General features: G+C 41.8%; 2 protein-coding genes across 2 annotated transcripts in view; one reads left to right on the top strand and one right to left on the bottom strand.

Moving 5' to 3' along the window:
- LOC308077592 (patched domain-containing protein 3-like) overlaps nucleotides 1–5,289 on the top strand; it is a gene marked incomplete at both ends in the record, with an annotated part of 8,456 nt that extends 3,167 nt beyond the window's left edge. Inside the window, 3 exons of the mRNA XM_080418338.1 lie at nucleotides 845–966; nucleotides 2,263–2,408; nucleotides 3,332–5,289. Of these exons, the coding sequence (XP_080274464.1) occupies nucleotides 845–966; nucleotides 2,263–2,408; nucleotides 3,332–5,289 (2,226 nt within the window). The remainder of the gene's footprint in view (nucleotides 1–844; nucleotides 967–2,262; nucleotides 2,409–3,331) is intronic.
- A 5,766-nt stretch (nucleotides 5,290–11,055) lies between these two features.
- LOC308077591 (phenolphthiocerol synthesis polyketide synthase type I Pks15/1-like) lies at nucleotides 11,056–20,713 on the bottom strand (the record flags this gene model as incomplete). The annotated part of the gene is made up of 6 exons (XM_080418337.1): nucleotides 11,056–16,569; nucleotides 17,186–17,367; nucleotides 18,004–18,207; nucleotides 19,034–19,194; nucleotides 19,839–19,992; nucleotides 20,650–20,713. The coding sequence occupies 6 exons, from the start codon at nucleotides 20,711–20,713 to the stop codon at nucleotides 11,056–11,058; spliced, it is 6,279 nt and encodes a 2,092-aa protein (XP_080274463.1).
- Between the last annotated feature and the right edge of the window lie 1,987 nt (nucleotides 20,714–22,700).

Here is a 22,700-nt window from a genome sequence, read left to right as displayed (position 1 = left end):
TATAGGGTTTCTGCCATCTATCACCTTACTGCATTCATTCTCACTGTATTCATTGTGTCCGCCAGGCCGAAAGGCATGGCCGAGACTATGTTTTGCACCCCGTCCGTCCGTCCAGCCGTGTCATATGTGTGTGTGTGTGTGTGTGTGTGTGTGTGTGTGTGTGTGTGTGTGTGTGTGTGTCCGTCTGTGAACAGCTAATCTCTGGCACAGTTGGCTTGATCGCAGCGAAACATACTGCACATGCACACACTCCCTGGATGCCAGAGCAGAACCTCTGCCATCTTTCACATGGGCCTGTTTTGCGTAGGTTGTATAGGTTTGGGTTGTGTAGTTACCTCGCCATGATGTAACTCTAAAGGTGGACAACTTAGAAATCTAAAATATTTGCTGCATTGATTAGAAATTGATCATTCAAAACCTGCTCCCTATTGACATCCATTGTGCTGTAAAACAGCTCTCAAAGTCACTCTTTTAGCACGCAAACTTAATGCAAACAAAGCTGATTCAGACAATAATAGAACATCACAAAATCCTGTTTTTTTAAATAAATGTTTCAATTTCCCGTTGATTTGAAGATCTGGATCTGCAGATATTCCTAATAAAATAGGAAGTTAAGAGGAAGTTAACATTTTAATGAAAATGAAAATAAAACATTACTGGGTTTTGTGTCAATTTTGAATTCCTGACTTTTACTTGTTAGAGAGTATTTCTACAGTAGAGTATCGATACTTTTACTTAAGTAAAACATCTGAGTACTTTTCCCACCACTGCAAAACAGGGGTGCCAATTGAAAGTGCTTAATAGCTATAAATTATGCATTGATTTTGTGCCTTTCCTTTGACAGGTCACTCATGCTACATCACTCTCCAGACAGGTGGAATTCGAGGCCAATACATGGGATGTCATTCCCCTGTTTTCCATTACTTATGTCATCGCCGTATTATTTTCCATTCTGTCTGCTTTAAGGTATGTATATGATCTTGTTTACCCAAAGAAGCTTAATCCATTAAGAATGGGAAGTCGCTTCTGTCATTTTTTTTATTTCTTTGGCTATTCAAAAATAGCAGATATACAAGCTCATAGCACAGCACTATGAGCAGTGCTATGAGCTTGTAGATCTGCTATTTTGGAGAGAAGAATTTTTGAAAATGTGTGCAAATCTTTGAATTTATTAATTTTTTAAAGCTAACATTTGTAAAATATGTTGTTCCAGGGACCCCCCAGAAACAAAGATTTGAGTTAACAATGTTCGCTTAAAAAAAATACATATTCAAAGATTTGCAATATAGCAGATCTGCAAGCTCATAGCGCGCGGCGCTCGGTGCCGCGCTATGAGCTTGTAGATCTGCTATTTTTGAATAGCCAAAGAAATCTAAAATGACAGAGCTGCGTTCCCGGATTGAATGGGTTAATCCACTATAATTCACATTCAGTTTGTAATCCCGGCATAATGTCCCAAGTTGTTTCATTTGGCAAATCAGATACAGCATCTAGAGATGGGACGATAATCGTTATTATCGTTTATCATGATAACAAAAAAAAAATCACAATAATCGTATGGCAGCGATTTTGATTGATTGAAATTGTCCTCCGCCATTTTGTTGAGCTGCAAATTCAGCACCACTTAAACTCTCTATACTTAAACTCTATACTTGATCAAATGGATCTCTAAAGAGCGCATGTGGTACGCTCTTATTTCCCCCTGCACAAATCGATTTGCCAAAAACTGCAGATCTACAAGCTCACAACGCGTTGCAACGCAACTCGTTGTGAGCTTGTAGATCTGCTATTTTTGGCAAACGTTCCCCCCAGAATAGGGATGCTGGGGGTTCAAGTGCTTAAAGGGATAGTTCACCCAAAAAAAACAACAGTTTTTCTTTCGATTAGTCACCTCATGGAGACTTGAATTCATGGATATTTTTAGTTTTTTGTTGCATTCCTAAGCCAATAATTTGATGACCAGCGGACCGGTAGGGGACTCTTTGTGTCTCCTACTGGAACCGCTGCCGGTCATTGAAATGATTGGCTTAGGAATACAAAAAGAAAGAAAACATGAATTCAAGTCTCCATGAGGTGACTAATCGATAGAAAAAAAGTCATTTTGGGGGTGAACTATCCCTTTAACAATTAAGTGGCAAGTTTTAAGCATATTTGATTATCGCGATAATACCGTTAATCGCAATTATTCTTACCACAATAATCGTGACATGTAATTTTCATATTGTCCCAATGTCCCATCATCCTTTTGATTTTCATTCACAGGTTTGATTGTGTTAGGAATAAGGTGTGGGTGGCTACGTTTGGTGTCTTCTCCGCTGGACTGGCTGTGTTGTCCTCCTTTGGCATGATGCTCTATATCGGGGTGCCCTTTGTCATGACCGTGGCTAACTCACCATTCTTGATATTGGGTAAGGATAGAATTAGCTGTCACTGAATTAAAGATGCATTTATGGGCCCGGAGAAGTGGTATATCAACTCTTACAAAGTTACTATTGACATGTACAGCCCACAATAAATATACAACCCCCATAAAGTGGTTATAAAGTGGTCCCCAAACTGGGAGGGGGGGGTCCCTAAATTATTGTGGGGGGTCCCCAGATGATTAGCTTAATGTGCAACATTGTTTTCTCACTCAACAGTAAACAAAACAACATACAGTGTAAGTGTATACAGGGTATCTGCACATTTCTAAAGTTACAATTTAATGACTTTTAAGACCTTTTTAATACCAAATTGGCCAAATTGTCAAATAGCACGTAAGAAAGAGGCAAACTTTGTGAAAATAGCCGATCTACAAGCTCACAACGCCTCGTGCGAGGCGTTGTGAGCTTGTAGTTCCGCTATTTTTACAATATTTATCTGTGGAACCGAGTCGAAATGACACCAGCTGATATGCTGTCTCTTTTTGTCACCCAGGTATCGGGGTGGATCTGTGGCGTGTTCAACCGTGTTACGCTATATACATAGTGCGACCTGCAGAACATTTTCGTAGCCAAGCGTAGCCATCCAGAAACCGTCCGTGAAAACGTATTTGATACGCAGGAGGAGGGGCTGGGGGCAGCAAGAATGTAGACTACAGTTCAAATAGCCTTTTTCATGTGATAATGTGGCGTCTGAGGTGAAGGCTTATGCGTGACTATTGTCTTGAGGTTAACTACTTAACAATAGAGCGGTTATTTCATTCCGCGACCACGTGCGCGTATTGTGCGCTTGCACGTGCCGTGCGCGTGAGAGGCAATAATTATAGTATGCCATCCGAAAAAAACCTAGAACACACCACTGGGGTGGATGACATGTTCATACTGACATGCTGTCTCTTTTTGTCACCCAGGTATCGGGGTGGACGACATGTTCATCCTGATATCGTGCTGGCAGCAGACGAACGTCCACGACAAGGTGGAGGACCGACTGGCCAACACCTACAAAGAGGCGGCCATCTCCATCACCATCACCACCCTGACGGACGTGCTGGCCTTCTACATCGGACTGATGACGCCCTTCCGCTCCGTCCAGTCCTTCTGCCTGTACTCCAGCACGGCCATCTTGTTCTGCTACCTCTACAGCATCACCTTCTTCGGGGCGTTCCTGGTCCTGAACGGCAGGCGGGAGAACTCCAACAAACACTGGCTGACCTGCAAGGAGGTTCCCAGCGACTGTCCGATCGGTCGCTCCAAGTGGTACGACTACTGCTGCGTGGGAGGGGCGTACGACCGCCAGTCGGGGGCCGAGGAAGTACAGCCTATGAACCATTTCTTTAAGAAGTACTATGGACCTTTTCTTACCAAGCCCTGGACTAAAGTCTCTGTGGTCCTGCTCTATGCCGTGTATATGATCATCAGTGTGTACGGCTGCTTCCAAATCCAGGAGGGGATAGATCCTCGCAACCTGGCGGCAGACGATTCGTATTTAGTGAGGTACTATGACGACGAGAAGAGGTACTTCTACGAATATGGACCAAATATTATGGTTATCGTGAAGGGCACATTCCCTTACTGGGATGAGAAGAACATATCCGATCTGGAATCTTGCGTGGAGGACTTCAAAAGCCTGCCCTTCATTGAGAAGGACATATTTACTTCCTGGCTTAAATCGTACAAATACTACGGATATCACACGAATCTCAATTTGACTGTCGAAAACGTCTTTAAGACAAATCTGGTGTCTTTTCTAAAATTCTACTCTGACTTCAGGCAAGACGTGAACTTCACCAATAACTCGATCCACGCGTCTCGTTTCTTCATTCAGACTGTCAATATTACCACAGCTGTCGATGAGATGAACATGTTGAATAAACTTCGGGATACTGCCAAGCGATGCCCCGTACCCTTACTGGTCTACCACCCTGCATTCATTTACCACGATCAGTATGCCGTGATAGTGAGCACTACCATTCAGAACATTGGAATTACCTCTGCCGTCATGTTATTAATTTCCCTCCTGTTGATTCCCAACCCCCTCTGCTCGCTGTGGGTGACTTTCTCTATAGGTTCTGTCATAATCGGAGTTACTGGTTTCATGGCGCTGTGGAATGTCAATCTAGACACCATATCCATGATCATTCTTGTCGTTTGCATCGGATTCTCTGTGGATTTCTCTGCACACATTTCGTACGCCTTTGTTTCAAGCCAAAAGCCAACCGCCAACGAGAAGGCCGTGGATGCGTTGTTCCATCTGGGTTATCCCATAGTCCAAGGAGCTCTGTCAACTATATTGGGGGTGGTGGTGCTCTCTGCTTCCAAGAACTACATCTTCAGAACCTTTTTCAAAATAATGTCCCTGGTCATCATCTTTGGACTGTTCCACGGTATCACCTTCATCCCCGTCTTCCTCACCTTCTTTGACATTTGCAGTGGAAACACGAGCAACGTCGGCGCCAATGAGAAAACAAAGCCTGAAGATCAAGCCATGGGCAACTGCCAACCAAAGATCAGGCACGACAAAGTCGACGACCAGGAGAAGCAGATCTATGACAATTGCACTTTTCTGTCCGATAATCATCCGAACCACCACATCCAGACCGGCGCGTCAGTCTGGACTCTAACTGGCAACTCTGGCATCGCCAATCACACCCAGACTGTGTGTCTGGCCAGTACCGCCCCCATGTTCAGGGTTGATAGTCAAACCTACGAAGTTCACATGTTCACGCCTCCCAGTAAGAATAGCCAGTCAACGGTCATTGTAAACCAAAATCTGGAATCAAGTGAAAACGGTGTGATGGGTAACAGCCAACCAATGAGTCAAGAGAATAATATTCCTGTTGTCAACTGCTCAAATGTTGCAACTCTTTGATACATGTCCATGTCCAGGCCTGGAATTTCATCATTTTAGGGGCAAGGCCACTTGGGTGTTGTCCATTTTTTGAGGGCACAAAGGCTAAATGCCGGGGCAGGAAGGCCATCAAAAATGGATTTTAGCCCATTGAAAGAATAAATTGAATTTAAGGGTTAAGGACGATTTTAGATGTAAAATGTAGACTATCAGCAGTGAAATAAATACATTATGGTATTTACAATCTGATCCATGTTCAGCCCTGCACCAATCAAAGTCACGGGATTGGTTTAAAGATGGGGACTCAGGGGAGAATCTCAAAAAAGACACTGGTCTACATATTGACAAGAAAGAGACACTGGTGTCAGGTGTCTACATGTAATTGTATTCTTGCTCTGTAAAGTACTTTGAGCTGTATTTCATGTCATGAAAGGTGCTATACAAATAAAGTTTATTATTATTATTAGTATTATTATTACATGACAAGAAAGAGACACTGGTGTCTACATATTGACAAAAAAGAGAGGAGAAAGTTATTAATAGAAAGTGGTACAGTCAGCTGGGGCATTAAGGCAACTGTGGCCCCAGGGCATGCCATTCTTTTGAGGGGCACAAGGCCAAACTGAGGGGCAATGACGGCCATGGCCTTCGTGGCCTCCCTGAAATTCCTGCCCTGTCCATGTCATATTGTATATCCCATTGTTTATACGTGGTTTCATAAATGTAAGTTAGTAACAGTGTGTTTAATGGAATCAAACCATTTCACAGCTATTTCTGTTGGCATTCAATAGTTACGTTCGGGTGTACTTGATGTTCATGTTCTATGTAAAACAATACAATGAAAAGCATTACTGATATTAGAACCTGTAAAATATAATAACCAGCTGTGTAATATGAATAATCTGTACAAGATCAAATTCATTATTTTCCTGTATATTGGTATATATAAATGTAAGGCAATCACGATATACATAAAATTCATCAAGAGAATATTCCTTTTATTAATAGAAGATTCATTAATGGAAACTATAGTGTACTCTTGTTGGGTACAAGCACAGATTATTTTCACCTGTCATCTGTGATGTTGTAATGAAAATAATGGATAGTATTAATAGAAATAGTATGAGTGGTAACCAGCAGTGGAAAGTAACTAAGTACATTTACTTAAGTGCTGTACTTAAGTACAATTTTGAGGTATTTGTACTTTACTTGAATATTTCCAATTTCCAATATTTTTACTTCTACTTCACTATATCTGGGATCCAAATATTGTACTTTGACTCCACTACATGTATTTGAAAACATTAGTTACTAGTTACTTTGTAGATTTTGATTATTCTTACAAAACCTACATTAACCACTTCAGCTCTGTATACATTTCGGCTATTTGAAAATAGCCGATCTACAAGCTCACAATGTGTCGCGATAGGACGCATTGTGAGCTTGTAGATCTGCTATTTTCAAAATATTTTAATACATTTGAAAACTTGAAATGGGACATTCTGCATGAGGAGTACTTTTGCTTTTGGTACTTTCAGTACATTTTGATGCCAACACTTCTGTACTTTTACTCAAGTAAATGTTTTATTCCGGACTTTTACTTGTAACAGAGTATTTCTACATTTCAGTATTGATACTTTTACTTAAGTAAAGCAATTGAGTACTTTTTCCAACACTGGTGGTAACTGAATAATTATGAATTACCTAGTGTTTGTTGTATTACCACAATGTACCGCAGGGTAGCACTGTGGTAATGGTCTATGGGCATTCCATTCCATGTTCCTCCATTGTATGTTATTTTATTAACATAAGGTAGTCCAAACATTGGTATGCATCCTTTATTGCGTTAAAAAGATTGTACTCAGAATTAACCTTCATAGTTATTTTAAATAATTCATAATGATAATGAACTTAACTTAAAAGAGCCAAAAAGAGCTACAAAGTGCTTCACAGAACAAAGGTACAAAAGGGAGACTTGAATTCATGGATATGTATTTGTTTTTGTCGCATTCCTAAGCCAATAATTTGATGACCGGCGGCGGTTCCGTTAGGAGACACAAAGATTCTCCTTTGTGTCTCCTACCGGAACCGCAGCCTACCGGAATTCAAGTCTCCTTGGGGTGACTAATCGATAGAAAAGAAGATTTTTTTGGGTTGAACTATCCCTTTAAGAGCCAAAATAGGCCTACAGTAACTATGAAAAGGATCTGATGGGTGTGATCTGATTGGTTATTCTTTAGAAATACTTAGCTGTTAAGCAGCTGAATTCTGTACCAGATAGAGACGGGATATACCGTACCATAGCTTTTTTTTCTGCTGATCCCAGTGTATAGGGAATTGCAATAGTCTTGAAACGTGATGAAATTAATCCCATGGATTAGACTTCTGTTTCCACAACTGGGTCATTTGGGTTCCTTAGAACAGTGGTTCTCAAACTTTTTCGTGCCAAGGACCCCCAAATTGATATTTATGTGGCCGTGGACCCCCGTCTCAAAATATTTTGTTCCAGGGACCCCCAGAAGCAAAGGTTTGTGTTAAAAATGTTCCCCTAAAAAAAAAGATTTAAAGATTTGCACACATTTTGCAAGGTTTTTCAAAAATAGCAGATCTCCTGTATAAGCTCCGAGTGCTGCGCTATGAGCTTGTAGATCTGCTATTTTTGAATAGCCAAAGTTTAAAACATGGTTTAAGTGGTTAAAATGATTGTGAAGCTTAAGCTTAATTAACTAATTTTGCTGGGGACCCCCTGGTCTCCCCCCAAGGACCCCACTTTGAGAACCAATGTTCTATGAAAGCATGTCGCACACTGAAAATAGCAGATTGTAGATTGTCTATTTTCGGTTATTTAGTATTTGAAGTGGTCAACCTAGCAATAGAATACATGTTCAAGCATCTTCCATAAACATGAATGGTCCCAGATATGTCATAAAAGCAAAAGGTTTAAAGCCTCAATCTGCGATTTCTTCAACTGGTTGGCTCAGAACAGCAGCAACATAAGGTTTAGAATGATAATACTTAAAACATCATCATTATTACATTTTCAGTCATGAGATTTTATTTTTGCTTTATTCCACGAAAACCATGAATGAACCCTTTCAAGTTCTGCACAGGAAATAAGACTTCATTTTGGCTATTATTCCTCAGCTGGAAGTATTGATTGATTGATTGAATACTTTATTAGTCAAAAATGTAAACAGCAGGTGGTACAGTCAGACAGTGGTACAGTCAGACAGGGATAAAAAAAATGACTTTTTCTATTGATTCATCACCCAATGGAGACTAATCGATTAGTTAAATAAACTTCTTTAAGGCTAAAAGGATAACACAACAAAAGTCCTGGGGACTTGCTTCCATTGTGGTCCTGTGTATTCAATTCATCATCATATACTGTAGCATAAAAATAAAACAATAATACATGTCATCAACAAATACAAACTATACACTATATATACAAAAGGAGAAAAAAACTGCTGTGGCAGTGAATGAGACCTCCTTTCTATGGGAAATTGCGTTTATCTCCCCTTGTGTTCTCCTAAGACATTGGTTCCCAAACCTTTCAGCCCGCGACCCCAACATAATGCGGCCATTACTCGCGACCCTGGAGGTAATTTATGCACATAAACTTGCACGTTCGGTGCGCATTTGTAATGTATTTTAGTATGACTTTTGACTTTTTGTACTGTTAATAATCTTGTTAATATAGAATTCAATCAATCACATTTACAGTACCTAATGAGATGGGTAAAATGTACTACATGTAATCATTTTTAGAATGTTTTTCATTAATTCTGTTGATTTTCTTTTTTTTCCGACCCCAACTTTGGGAACCCCTGTCCTAAGAGATGGTTTTGAGGTCAGTTTTGAAAGACACCGGTGATTTCTCCGGTAATGGACGATTATCTATTAACCCATTAAGACCGGGAATACATCTGTGTCATTTAAGATTTTAGTTATAACCATTATTTTATACTTTGGCTATTCAAAATTAGCAGATCTACAAGCTCATAGCGCAGCACCGAGTGCCACGCTACGAGCTTGTAGATCTGCCATTTTTAGACATTTTGAAAAACCCCACATGTTAAAGTGGCACTATCTGATGACCTTACATTAATGATAACAAATTGTTGTTGGTTATGAATATAATTGTAAAACCATGTATGAGTGATTCCAGCAAACCCATAATGTAACAACTTTTGAAGTGTCATAATAGTCATAATTAACAGGGTCAAATGCTTTGGATAAGTCAAGAAAAGAATCCCAAAGCATATTCATTATTATTGAATGCAGTATGAATTTTATCTACCATTTCTTTCCTAAATCCATATTGGTGTTCATACAGAATGTTACACTGCAGATGTTCCATCATTCTGTTACAGACCAACTTCTCCAGAATCTTTGAGAAACATGGGAGAACAGAAATAGGGCGGTATAGTTGCTAAATACACTACGGTCTCCAGATTTGTAAACAGGAACTACTTTAGCAATTTTAAGGTCATTGGGTGTTATTCCAGTTTCTAAGGATTTGGTGAAGATGTGGGTCAAAGGCTTAACAATAGCATGACTAGTTTTGATGATTAGGTTAGACCTGACCTCGTCATGACCAGCAGCTGAATCTTTCAGACACATAATGACGATGATTTCCTTCACAGTAGGAGCTTGAAGCTCTGAATAGAAGGATGGCGATCTGTCAGAAACTCAGATGGAAACCCGGCCATAGGACTTATCCTAGATAGAACTGAACCAATATTGACAACATAATTGTTAAAAGCACATGCAATGTAATATGAGTCAGAGTAAACTCTATTTTCATCAACAAATTGTCATGGAAGAGTTTTCCTTTAGAAGCTGGTTGATGACTGATTATTGCTTTATAATAATAATAATAATACATACAATTTATATAGCGCTTTTCTAAATACTCAAAGTCGCTTTACAGAGCAGAATAAAAGCAACTTTATTAGAATCGACTAGTTAAAAGGATTAAAACTATAAAAGAAAAGTACACAAGACAAAAAGGAGGGAATGCGATTCTGAAAAGGTGGGTTTTGAGTGTGGTTTTAAACATGGTGAGGGTGGCTTTGTAGTGGCTATAAGTGTATTTTGTGAACATAACATTGTCTGCAGAAATTCTGAATTCCAAAAAGAAAAAGTAGAAAACACATTTATTATTGTATTATTATTACAGAGCAATTTATGCTGATCAAAGGAGTAGGCAATAGAAATAACACAATATACGGTAAATACATGTGTTTTATTTGTTATCCTTTGTAGTTTTGTAGTACATCCTAGTGGTCCATATGCAAGTGTATCAGAGTCAGTGATCCAAAAGAACAGAAAATACTTCAGTCCTCTTGTGGAAACCACAATAAAAGATATCTAACTGCATTTCTAATGCAACCTCTTAATGCAAGATCTGAAGCCGATTCTACAAATGCCTTCTAAATCAGTAGTTCTCAACCTTTTTCTTGCCAGGGACCCCCCTAATTGATATAAATATATATATTTGGCCGCGGACCCCCCATCTGAAAATGTTTTATGCCAGGGACCCCCAGAAGAGAAGATGTTCAAACACTTTCAAGATCTTAAAAAAATTGCAGAAAATAGCAGATGTGCAAGCTCGCAGCACGGCACGAAGTGACGTGCTGCGAGCTTGTATATCTGCTATTTTTAAGAACCACTGTTCTAAATCCTAAAACTTCTGTTGCTATATATATAGCTAAAATCTCAAATGACACCGATGCTTTCCCGGTTCTAATGGGTTAAACATCATGCAATGTTCAAAATATCTCAGATCTTTAATCTTTCATCCCTGCCCTCCTCCTCTAGCATGTTCACCAATGTGTTTAAGGTGCTGCTGGGGTCCAGTATCCTGACCAGAGGAATATTCACACCCGTCTCTTGAAAGATCTGGTTCTGCAAAGTCATGGCCAGCATCGAGTCGATGCCCAGGGCATAGAGAGCCGTGTCATCATCGCCCATCTCGTCGACGCCGACGTTGCTTACGTCACTGACCATCTTCCTCACACTGTCACGTACCGAATCCTGATGCTGAACCCTGGGTTCAGTCGCCGTATCGACTTTCAGCTCTATTTCCACCAAAGCTGACAGTCGTTCCCTGAGGGAAGTGTTTTGCGAAAGCACGTGCTTATGCAGATTTCTGAAGTTGAACTTGCATATGACCTGCTGTGGGTTGTTCACCAGCAGACACTTTTCCAGAGTCTCGTGAACCTCACACACGTCCATGGTCATCATCCCCCTCACCTCCAGGAACTTCTGGAAATGACCTTTATTCAGCAGGAGACCGAGGTTCAGAGGGCCCCAGTTTATGGCCTGCCCGGCCAGGCCGAGGTTTCTCCGGTAATGGCAGAACGCGTCGAGGAAGGAGTTAGCCGCCGCGTAGTTACACTGCGATACGTTGCCGATGACGGAGGAAATGGACGAGTAGCAAACAAAGAAATCGAGTTTGTTGTGCAGCGTTGCAAAATGAAGATTCAGCGCCCCGTTCACTTTCGGTCGCAACACCGTTTGGAAGAGGGATCGGTCAAGCGTGTCAATTAATGCATCCTGTAGTACCGCTGCACTGTGAAACACGCCTTTGATCGGACAAGAGGGGAACCTTCGTCCAATCTCTGTGATTGCCTCCACCACTTGCCCTGACGCAGAAACGTCACACTGTAGATTTAGGATCGCCACCCCGCATCGTCTTTGGAGCGCTTCCATCACAGTCTGCGTCTCTGCTGACAGACTACTTCTGGACAGCGTTGCGATGCAACCTCCACCGCGATGAGCGATAAACTTAACAGTCTCCAGTCCCAAACCGGAGAGCCCCCCGGTCACAATGTACACACATCTCTGCTTAAAGAGTTGTCTTGGCCTCGTGAGCACAGGGATACGAGAGCCTCTGCCATCAGAGCCTTCATGGTCTAAAACTACTTGTTGCAGAGTCTTTGCTGTAAAGTAGGACTCCGTTTTCACATTGGTCTGAGACTCGTCTGTGCCTTGTGATTGAAATGAATGCCTTTTCAGAGGCAGTGACATTGTGTCCAAACTCAATGACCTCAGCCAACAGGAAATATTTGCACTCTGTGCTTTTAGACTGACTCTCTGAAAAACAGTGGACACGTTCACTTGATAGACATGTACGTGTTCACTGTCATTTTCAAATATATTCACTGCGATCGAGGGTGATATTTGATTGTTGCACACAAATATGACATGCCTCTCCAGACTGCCATGCTCCATTATCCCCTGCCAGGATAGGTCAAACGGTGGCAAGAAAACAAACGTAGAACACCGCTCAACGGTCAGGAGTTCCTTTTGGAAACATTGCCGAGAGATCACGTTCCACCCCGACCGGTTTGCTGTCAGAGCTAAGACCTTAAGTAGACCAGAGGCAGGAGATGACGAGATAATAGCCAACCTCCTGTGTTGTTTTAGCTGAGGTAACGTCCTCTGCAAGATCTCCCATGCCAACACAAAGTAAGACAAACACGAAATCTCTCTCAGAATTGGGAGACTCTTTGTGTCGTAGCATGCTGCCTCAGGAACTGTAATCCTTGAAGCGGCAGCTACAGGGTAACAACAAACAACACGGTCTCCTACCTTCAGTTTGTGGACATCTTCACCAACAGCCGTGACGATGCCACTAAAATCCAAAGCCAGAAGCTTGTGATTGTGTGAAGAGTGCTTGTTCCAGTAAAATGTCTTGCCAAAGTTCAGATGTGAAACACTGACTGGAAAATAATCAGACGAATGCACGCATATATTTAATAGTTGAATCTCAACGGACTCGCCTTGGACGACATTTCCTTGTGCTTCACAAAGCACGGCAGACACGTTGGCCACTCTGTATGGATCAGCAGTTTGTAGGAGAAAGTCCTTCTTGAACACAGCAGGGCTATCTCCCTCATAACATGAGTCTTTTAAGGGGGTACGTGCTATGGTTGTGGACCAGGCCTGGCCCTTGCTAATCAAGACGTGTTGGTGCTTGCAGCTTTTTATCACCGACGCCAACGTTTGAATGTCTTCCCCTGTCACAGAGGCGAGGTCAATCAACTGAAAAGAGAGACCTGCTATCTCTGCTGCACAAGCCCTTGTCATACCAGACAACACAAAGCCAGGACTGATGTGGTCCACAACCTTCTCGGTGGATCTGTAGGTTATGACCCGGAAAGTGCAGGGGCGTTTGCACTGTTTCAGGGTTACAACCACTTGGCGAAACAGCTCACAGCAAGTAACCAATGATTCCAGCGTCCTCTCAGACGATAGATGACTGAGATCCTGAACACCCCAAATGAACAGCACCTCTTCTAAATCGGGGTTAACGCGAAGCGATTCGTTTAGTAATTCTTGAAGTTCACCCGACAGCCAGTTGTCTCTGTTCATGATAGCAGGGGATTCTGGGTGTACGTGGGATCTGAGTGCTTTAGCAATTCCAAAATCGTCCTCAAAGACGATGGCCTTTATCTGGGAAATCACGTCAGTCGTATGGTTGATTGAGACATTTTCATTGTGAAAGAAAAGTGACTCAGAAGCATTTGAGCGATGGCCCAAGAATGTGATTCTCACTTGCTTTAGCTCCACAAGCACATGCCCATCTTTGGAGGAAAAGCATCCGCATACGTCAAGGAAATCTGGAGTCTCTTGAGTAGCTCTAATGTACATGACCATTTCTGCCTGTAGTGCTCCTGTCACGGCTACACAACCTATCGCCGAGGGGAATCCCTGCCTGGCTGTCAGCTGTCTGCTAGCTACCACAGCTGTCATTTGCAGGAAATAGTCCAAAACCACAGGATGGAGGAAGTACTCATGAAGCTGGCACAGAATCTCACCAGGAACTTTAACTGTTGTAACAGCTTCCTTGAATTCACGCCCAAAATGCACATCACCGAGCTGTCTAAAGACAGGACCATATTCGAATCCTCCTTGGGAAAGTATGGCGTAAACCTCCTTCTTATCGATGACTGATTTGCACCTCTGCACGATGACGTCAAGGGAAATAGTGTGCTCTTCTACCGATGGCTGGGAGTTGGTGTACCTACATGTACCGAATGCGTGTGTCGCTGAGGAAGACTGTACCTTGAATGCAGTCTCATTCTCTGCATGCTCCAGTATGATCTTCATCTGATGAAAGTTTGAACTAAGTGTAAACAGACTGTGAAAGGTTACACTGAGTTGGAGCAAGGAAACGGGCACCTTTGGCGTTAAACTCGACATCATCGCAGCGTAAGCTAGTTCAACATACAGTGCCCCTGGAGCAATGGCAACGCCATTGTTCTTGTGGTCCCAGAGATAGGGAGTAGTCTCTAATGAGAGAATACATTTGTGCTCTTTAGGGTCACGTTTTGTTTGGGAAATCATCAGTGGATGGTGAGTGGAAACGGTTGGTTTGTTTCCTTTTGTCTCAGTTTTAAAGTTCACCATTTTCCTCTGGTTATCAAACTGATAGATTGGAAAAGCAGATGGAAGTGTCTCGCAGCCGCTATAGACACGATGCCAATCTACCTGGAGGCCTAGTTCAAATAATTTCGCAACCGTAGACAACATTGCATCGTAATCATTCTCCGGCTGCACCGAAGTGAGAACTACGGTGTCGTTTCCCAAAGTCTCAAGGATGTTCCTTTGCAGAGCACTACGAGGACCGATCTCCACGAAGACCATGTTCCTCCGTGTCTGTTTATCTTCGGTGACAGCTCTTAGTGTTTTCTCAAATAAAACGGGCTCTCTGATATTCTTTGCCCAATACCCGCCTGTGCTGAAGTCACCAATTGAATATTTATCTCCAGTGACCGTTGAATAAATCTCACACTCCACGTCATTGACAGGCAGTGGGCCAATGCGTTCGGCAATTTCACCGACTATGGGATCCATCATATGGCTGTGGTACGCGGCTGGGACATCTAAGATACGGAGGAACAGGTTTTTATCTGTAAACGCGTTGCTCAGCTTATGATGGAGCGCGTCTATCGCATCCGCATCACCTGACAGAGTGCAGGACTGAGGGCTGTTGAAAGCTGCCAAGCAAACTTTCCCAGAGAAAACAGGAAGTATTTGCAAGACCTTTGCCACAGCCACATTACTGACTACAAGCATCTTGCCTCCTGTGACCTTGCTCTGGAGGGTACTGCGGTAGTAGATCACCTTCACTGCGTCCGCAAGAGACAGGAGGCCAGAACAGTGAGCAGCGGCCACCTCGCCGACAGAATGCCCAAGAATGGCATCAGGTTTGACACCCCAGTGCTTCAGAAGACTGGCGATGCCAACTTGAATGGCAAAGAGAAGAGGCTGGACAACATCAGGCTTAGTGTAATCATCGTTGTCGTAGCCGTCTGCGATTTTTTGCACGATGCTGGTGCTTTTGTAACTCTGGAAGAGGTTCTCAACCTCTCTGACTTTCTCTCGGAACACAGGCGCCTCTCTCAGAAGCTGCTTGCACATACCCCTGTAGGTGACCCCGCTGCCACAAAACACTAGGGCTAATCGGATGTCTGACCTGGTCGGCTCAGCCTTTTTGTTCAATGCAGAAGTCAGCTGACTTTCTAAATCTGAGACGGAAGACGTTAAGAAGGCTTTCCTATGCTTGTGTTTGTAATGGCTCCTCCTACATGCTGAGGTATATGCTATAGCTTGAATGTCAGCATCTTTATCTTCGCTTAGCCTCCGGCGAGTGTTTGCGACGGACAAGGACAACGATTTCTCTGAAGCTGCAGAAATGACAAAGACCTTTGGACAACCTTGGGGGATCGTTTTGGGAAAGGCGTTTTGCCTGTATTCTTTCACTACTGCATGTGCATTCGTGCCACCAAACCCAAAGCTATTAATCCCCGCCACCTTCTCCAGTGACCCGCTCGTCTCCCATTTCTCACATTCGGTGGGAATACGTATGTTCAGGGCTTTGGCGTCTATACTGGCACTGTGTTCTGAGTAGAACAAAGTTGGAACAATGGTCTCATGCTTCATCATTAACAGTACCTTAATGAGCCCTGCCACCCCAGCTGCAGACTCTGTGTGTCCAATGTTGCTCTTCACAGAGCCGATGCGGAGTGTCTCTGATTCTGGAGGCCTGGCTTTGGCGATGACGTTTGAGATGCTCCCAGCCTCTGTTGGGTCTCCAACCGGGGTTCCAGTCCCATGTGCCTCTATGTACTGGACGTTCTGCAGGTCAGACTCTGAGTAGACGCGGCGCAGCAGCTCCTCTTGTTGAACCATGGAGGGTTTGGTGATCGGAGTGACCGAGCGGCCATCTTGGTTGACTGCCGTTTTGCTGACAATCCCCCAGATTTTGTTGTGGTCTCTCACAGCCTTTTATAAAAGAACGTCATTGCATTATTATTATTATTGGGCCGGCTACTACTGTGCATCTGTGTTATTCCAATTGTTATATCAATTACACAACATGACTGAAAACAATATACTGTATCCTGATATAGAACTGACTTAAAAAAGAAAAAAGAAAAGACAATGACTAATTTCAGAAACTCTGAGTGGACTCATAAAAGCAACGTTTGCCTTTGTCACAGTTTTCTGAAAAAATGTTATGTTGCTATAACAGTGGTGCTCAAACTTTTCCATGTGAAGGACCCACACAATTATATGTATTTGGCCACGGATCCCTATCTCAAAATAGTTTGTTCCAGGGACCACCAGAACCAAAGACTTGAGTTAAAAATGTTCACTTTAAAAAATATGATTGTTTTTCAATTTTCAATATTTCTCAAAAATTGCAGATTTACAGGCTCATAGCACGGCACAAAGTGACGCGCTATGAGCTTGTATATCTGCAATTTAAAACAAATTATGACACACACATATAGCTAAAATCTAAAATGACAGATGTTTACCCGGATTAAAGCAACTTTTGCCATTTTTCATAAACAATATATGAATTGTGTGACATTAAACGGAGGGAATAACATACATGTTTCAGTGGTTTCAGCAGAACCACCCCACATCCCTCTCCTCTGCCGTAGCCATCAGCTGTGCTGGAGAAAGGTTTACTGGTTCCATCAGGTGAGATCATCTTTGCCTTGCTGAGAGCAACAAACACTCGTGGCTCCATGATAAGGCTGACCCCCCCACATAGAGCCATCTCACAGTCCCCTGGGTGAAGCAAGAAACAAGACACCAGTGTTGGAAGATGTACTCAAAACTTTTTACTTAAGTAAAAAGTATTAATACAACAAGGTAGAAATACTCTGTTACAAGTACAAGTCCGGTACTTAAAGCGTATAAGTAAAAGCACATAAGTGTTTGCATCAAAATATACTTACCAAAAAGTACCAAAAGTAAAAGTACTCATTATGCAGAATGTCCCATTTCACAAGTTTTCAAAATGTATAGAATCTAGAACAGCAGATCTACAAGATCACAACGCGTCGCGTCACGGCGCATTGTGAGCTTGTAGATCGAAAATTTTCAAATAGCCGAAGTGTGTATAGGGCTGAAGTGGTTAATGTATGTTTTGTAATAAAGTAAAAGTAACTAGTAACTAGTTACTCCACTTCAAATAATTGTAGTGCAGTAAAAGTACAATATTTGGATCTGAGATGTAGTGGAGTAGAAGTAAAAGTATTGAAAATTGGAAATACTCCAGTAAAGAAAGAATTGCTAAAACAAACTTGAGTACATATACTTAGTTACTTTACACCATTGCAAGACACTCAGACACATTTTTCAGTGGGTATATTATGTGGACATTTAATGCAGGCGGAAATGGAAGTGAACAACCACACTTACTTATCTTCATAGCCTGGCAGGCTGAATGCAGAGCCACTAGAGACGAGGAGCAGGCGCTGTCGATGGCGAAGGAAGGGCCGGTGAGGTCGAAGGTGAAGGATATCCTGTTGGCGGCCAAACTCATGGCCGTCCCCGTGCCGTGGTAGTGGCTTATTCTGCTGGGACTGTGGCTGAGGATGCTCTCATAGTCCCTGTTCATCAGACCTGGCAACAATAAAGTTCAGATTACATACTCTATCATCCCGTATTGCTTATACGTACCTTGCTCTACAGAAAGGCATAAAACACAAACTTACAATGTACTGTGTATCGTTGCTGTACTGTGTATCTCAACATTCTAACTGTGTTTTTTCGTAAATTAATGCCCTACTTGATCATACTACAGATCTACAAGCTCGAAACGCGGCGCAAAGCTACACGTTTTGAGCTTGTAGATCTGCTAATTTTGCTATTTTGTCATTTGAATCCTGAAAAGTAAGAGTTTTGTTTTCCACCCAACAGAGACGATCCAAAAATAGTTAATTGTTTCAAATAGTTCAAGGATAAACTCAACCACATATAATACTCAAGTGCTAAGTCCAAAACCAGCATCTATTCTACAGTAACACTAAAATATATTATAAGGACTCGCACACTATCTCTCAGAGTAAAACTGTTATCTACCTAAAGCAATGTTTCATGATAAGAAACAAATGCATTTTAAATTTAAAATGTTTCATGCATTCTTTATTTTTTAAAGATTTATTTTGGGATTTTTTTATGCCTTCATTGATAGTACAGTAGGTAGACAGGAAACGGGGAGAGACGGGGAGAGAGAGATGGGGAGTGACACGCAGCAAAGGCCGTCGGGATGGGGACTCGAACCCGCGACACACCGTCAGGCTACATTCGAGCCTAGGTGCCCGGACCGCTAGGCCAGCAGTCCGGGCGTGTTTCATGCATTCTGCACCCAGAAAAACTGTCATTTATTTAGGCATGTTTGTAAAGCACAAAATGTAATCATGCATCCTGAGTGACTAGAGATGGTTACCTATGTAAACCCCGGTCCTGGTCCCACTGACTGCCTCCATAGACACGCCAGCGTCTTCCAAGGCCCTGTATGAACACTGTAGCAGGAGCTTCTGCTGGGGGTCCATAACATCAGCCTCAGCTTCAGAGATGCCAAAGAATCTGTGATCAAACTCATTGAACCTGAGGGGGCAGATGGACAAACTCTTGTTACAGTCACTTTTATGTATATGGTTTTCAAAAGAATAATTAAAGCCTCACTATGTAACTTTTGTTGATGAATAAAATGTTATCTTGTCCAATCTGTATGGGGGAGAGTATGTTAATACCATATAACTTATATAATTGGGGTGGTTGTATTTTGTCTCCCTGCTCTTCTATTGAGACATTTAGATGGTGTCAAAGGTCATGTCTCACCTAGACACAGGATCTGACATGAATTTTGATCTGACAAGATTCAATTTAACCCATGAGCAAGCAGGCAGTAGGCTCTATTATATTATTGTATGACATGTCTATTAGTGTTTAAACTGTAATGGATGTGTATATTCCACATTGATGTTAATTTTATCCTATGAATGTACAAATATTCCCGGAGAATGCCACTTCTCAAGCCCCTGGAGGGTTTTTAGGCATTCTCCTTCACATTTCTACCGAATCTTTGTGTATCATTTTTTAAATGTTATTGTAAGTGATAATAAACAAACAAACAAACTATTAGCTCAATGGAAACCGGGTTCAAATCCGGGGTAGGAGAGGAAAGTTAGATAATGCAGCTTTAAGAAAAGGTAGAGAGAATTCACTGCTGTCACTTTGGAGCAGCTTACCCATCTATGAGAGCAGCTTTGGTTGTCTGAGTCTTCCCAGGTTTGCTATCATCAGGATCATACCAGTATGCACTGTCGAACCTTTCTTCTGGGATGTCAGCCACACAGTTCCTCCCCTCCACCAGAACCTTCCAGAAATTCTCCTGCCCCTCGCCTATTAGCAAGCAGTGGTGAAAAAAGTTTTTTAAAAAATGTACTGAAGTATAAGTATCAATACTGCAATGTAGAAATGGTCTGTTACAAGTAAAAGTCCAGAATTCAAAATGTATTTGAGTAAAAGTACAAAAGTATTGGAATCAAAATGTACTTAAAGTACCAAAAGAATAAAGTATTCATTATGCAGAATGTCCCATTTCACAAGTTTTCAAACGTATAAAAATCTTGAAAATAGCTGATCTAAAAGCTCACAATGCGTCGCGATGCGACGCATTGTGAGCTTGTAGATCGGCTATTTTCAAATGGCCCGAAATACATGCATGTATAGGGTTAATGTATGTTTTGTAATAACGATAAAAATCTACAAAGCAACTAGTAACTCAAGTTTTCCAATAATTGTAGTGTAAATCAATCATTGTAGTGTAATTGTAGAGTAAAAGTACAATATTTTCCTCTGAGATGTAGTGGAGTAGAAGTTAGCAGAAAATTGGAAATACTCCAGTACAGTAAAAAATACCAATTTTTTTTTACTAAAGCACAGCACTTGAGTAATGAGTACATGTACTTAGTTACATTACACCACTGCCTATTAGCACACTATAAGGACACATAATTAAGCAACTTCAACATAATCCCGGGAAGAGATTATTCTTACCTCCTGGGAAATTGCATCCAATCCCAATAATGGCGATGTCTTCTTCTTCTTCTGTGACCTCCATGATCTATCTGGTCATTTTCAGTTTAGCCGAGTTGACCGACACATTCTGTTGCCTTGCAGTCATCCTCAAACATACTGGAATTCCCCCCAAAAACACAGAGGCGAAGCCATTTCACAAATAATGCTGCTTAACTTTTGCTGCTAATTCAACTGAAGATGTTCCATCTCCATTGCCTTTTATAACCACAGTGTCTTGAATGAAAGCAAAGGGAACATGTGGACAAAACAATAGATTGTCTTGTTAGACCCTGTTGACTGTTACAGACGGCTTCATTCAACCAAATACACTTAATTACAGGTTGACCCATTCAGTCCGCGAACGCATCATCCGTGTCATTTTAAGATGTCTTTGGCTATTCAAAAAATAGCAGATCTACAAGCTCATATGAGCTTCTAGATCTGCTATTTTTGAAAAATAGTGAAACATTTGCAAATCTTTGAATGTACATATATATATATATTATTTTTTTTGTAGCAAACATTTGTATATTGTGTTTTTTTGTAAATTAATGCCCTACTTGATCATCCTACAGCGTCACACAAAAGTATCAAAAGTAGCGAGTTTGTAGATCTGCTACTTTAGCTATTTTAGAATTGTAATCCTGAAAAGTAACAGTTTTGGTTTCCACCCGACAGAAAATAGTTCATTATTTTCAAACAGGATAAACTCAACCACATATAATACTCCAAAACCAGCATCTACAGTAACGCTAAAATACACTGTAAGGGAGGGGTCTTAAACAGGGGGTCCTCAGAGTTGCTACAGGGGGGGCCGCCAAATCTTTGTGTGATAGGATCTTTGTTTCACAATAACCACTTGAACCCCAGCATCCCTATTCTGAGGAGAACTCTAGCCAAAAATAGCAGATCTACAAGCTCACAACGGCTCGCACTGCGAGGCGTTGTGAGCTTGTATATGGGCTATTTTTTGCAAAGAGGTATAGGTGTAGAGGAAAAAAAGTAACTCAAATCTTTGCTTCATGAGGGTCCCTGGAACAAAACATTTTGAGATGGGGGTCCGTGACCACATACAAATCTAAACATGTTTTTCTAAATCATAACAGTATGTTGCTATATCAGTGGTGCTCCAACTTTTCCATGTGAAGGACCCCCCAAAAATGATATGTATTTGGCCTCAGTGTATCTACGTAGGTGGTGCGCTTCTTCCCTTTCCTGGCTTTGCCCTGGGTTGGCTCCCAGTTTCAGTTAGCTTACCACTAGGTCTGGGTGCCTGACACTATAGTGCCCTGCCAGCCTCATCCTTCTCTCTCTGACTTTGTCTGTATAAGTTCTGCTAGATAAATGCACAGGAAATGCAGCTTTCATATCATGTGACGGTGTTAATACAAAAAACTAAAAGAAACCATAGATCAACTTTTATTTAAGGTTCAACCAGGTCCATTTACAATTCTGTGAAAACAGAAGCGTGAACCAGATCATACACACTTACAGAGTATTTACATTTGCACTCATATACAAGCTACAGCAGAGTGATCATGAGCACACAAACAAGCCCAACTCAACCAACCCGAGTCAGGCATGGTGATGGGCCTGAGCCCGGTTTAAAACTCTAATCCTGTTAGAAAGTCGGAGGTTTTTCAGTTTGTAAAGTCGGATTGTTTATTTTATGTCGTGATAAATTTTCGTATTATCTAGAAATTTTATATCTGACCATGTTGAAGCCTGAAGAAAGGGAGGGAGAATCCTACCCGACCCAAAACCACAGGCCGGGCCGGTCTTGGGTCCAGGTAGAGAATCAAACCTCTGAAGTTATGGGTTGAGTTTTGAACACGATACGAGGGCCTACCACTAATTTGGAGAAAAAAAACACCACATGAATAAATATAAACACTTCTGCCAGTCTGCCAGGCCGGGTTGCCTACCCCAGGCCGGCAAATGTTGGGACTCACTCATAGCCAATCAGAATGGAATTATGAAAAATCACAAAGAGGTCACATGACTTCAGAGACCATGTGTACCGATTTGTG

Source organism: Gymnoscopelus braueri, assembly GCF_963280865.1.
Source record: "Gymnoscopelus braueri genome assembly, chromosome: 21".
In the NCBI taxonomy this organism is placed as follows: domain Eukaryota; kingdom Metazoa; phylum Chordata; class Actinopteri; order Myctophiformes; family Myctophidae; genus Gymnoscopelus; species Gymnoscopelus braueri.
Note: the sequence above shows the minus strand (reverse complement) of the source record. Positions and strands in the feature narration are given on the sequence as shown.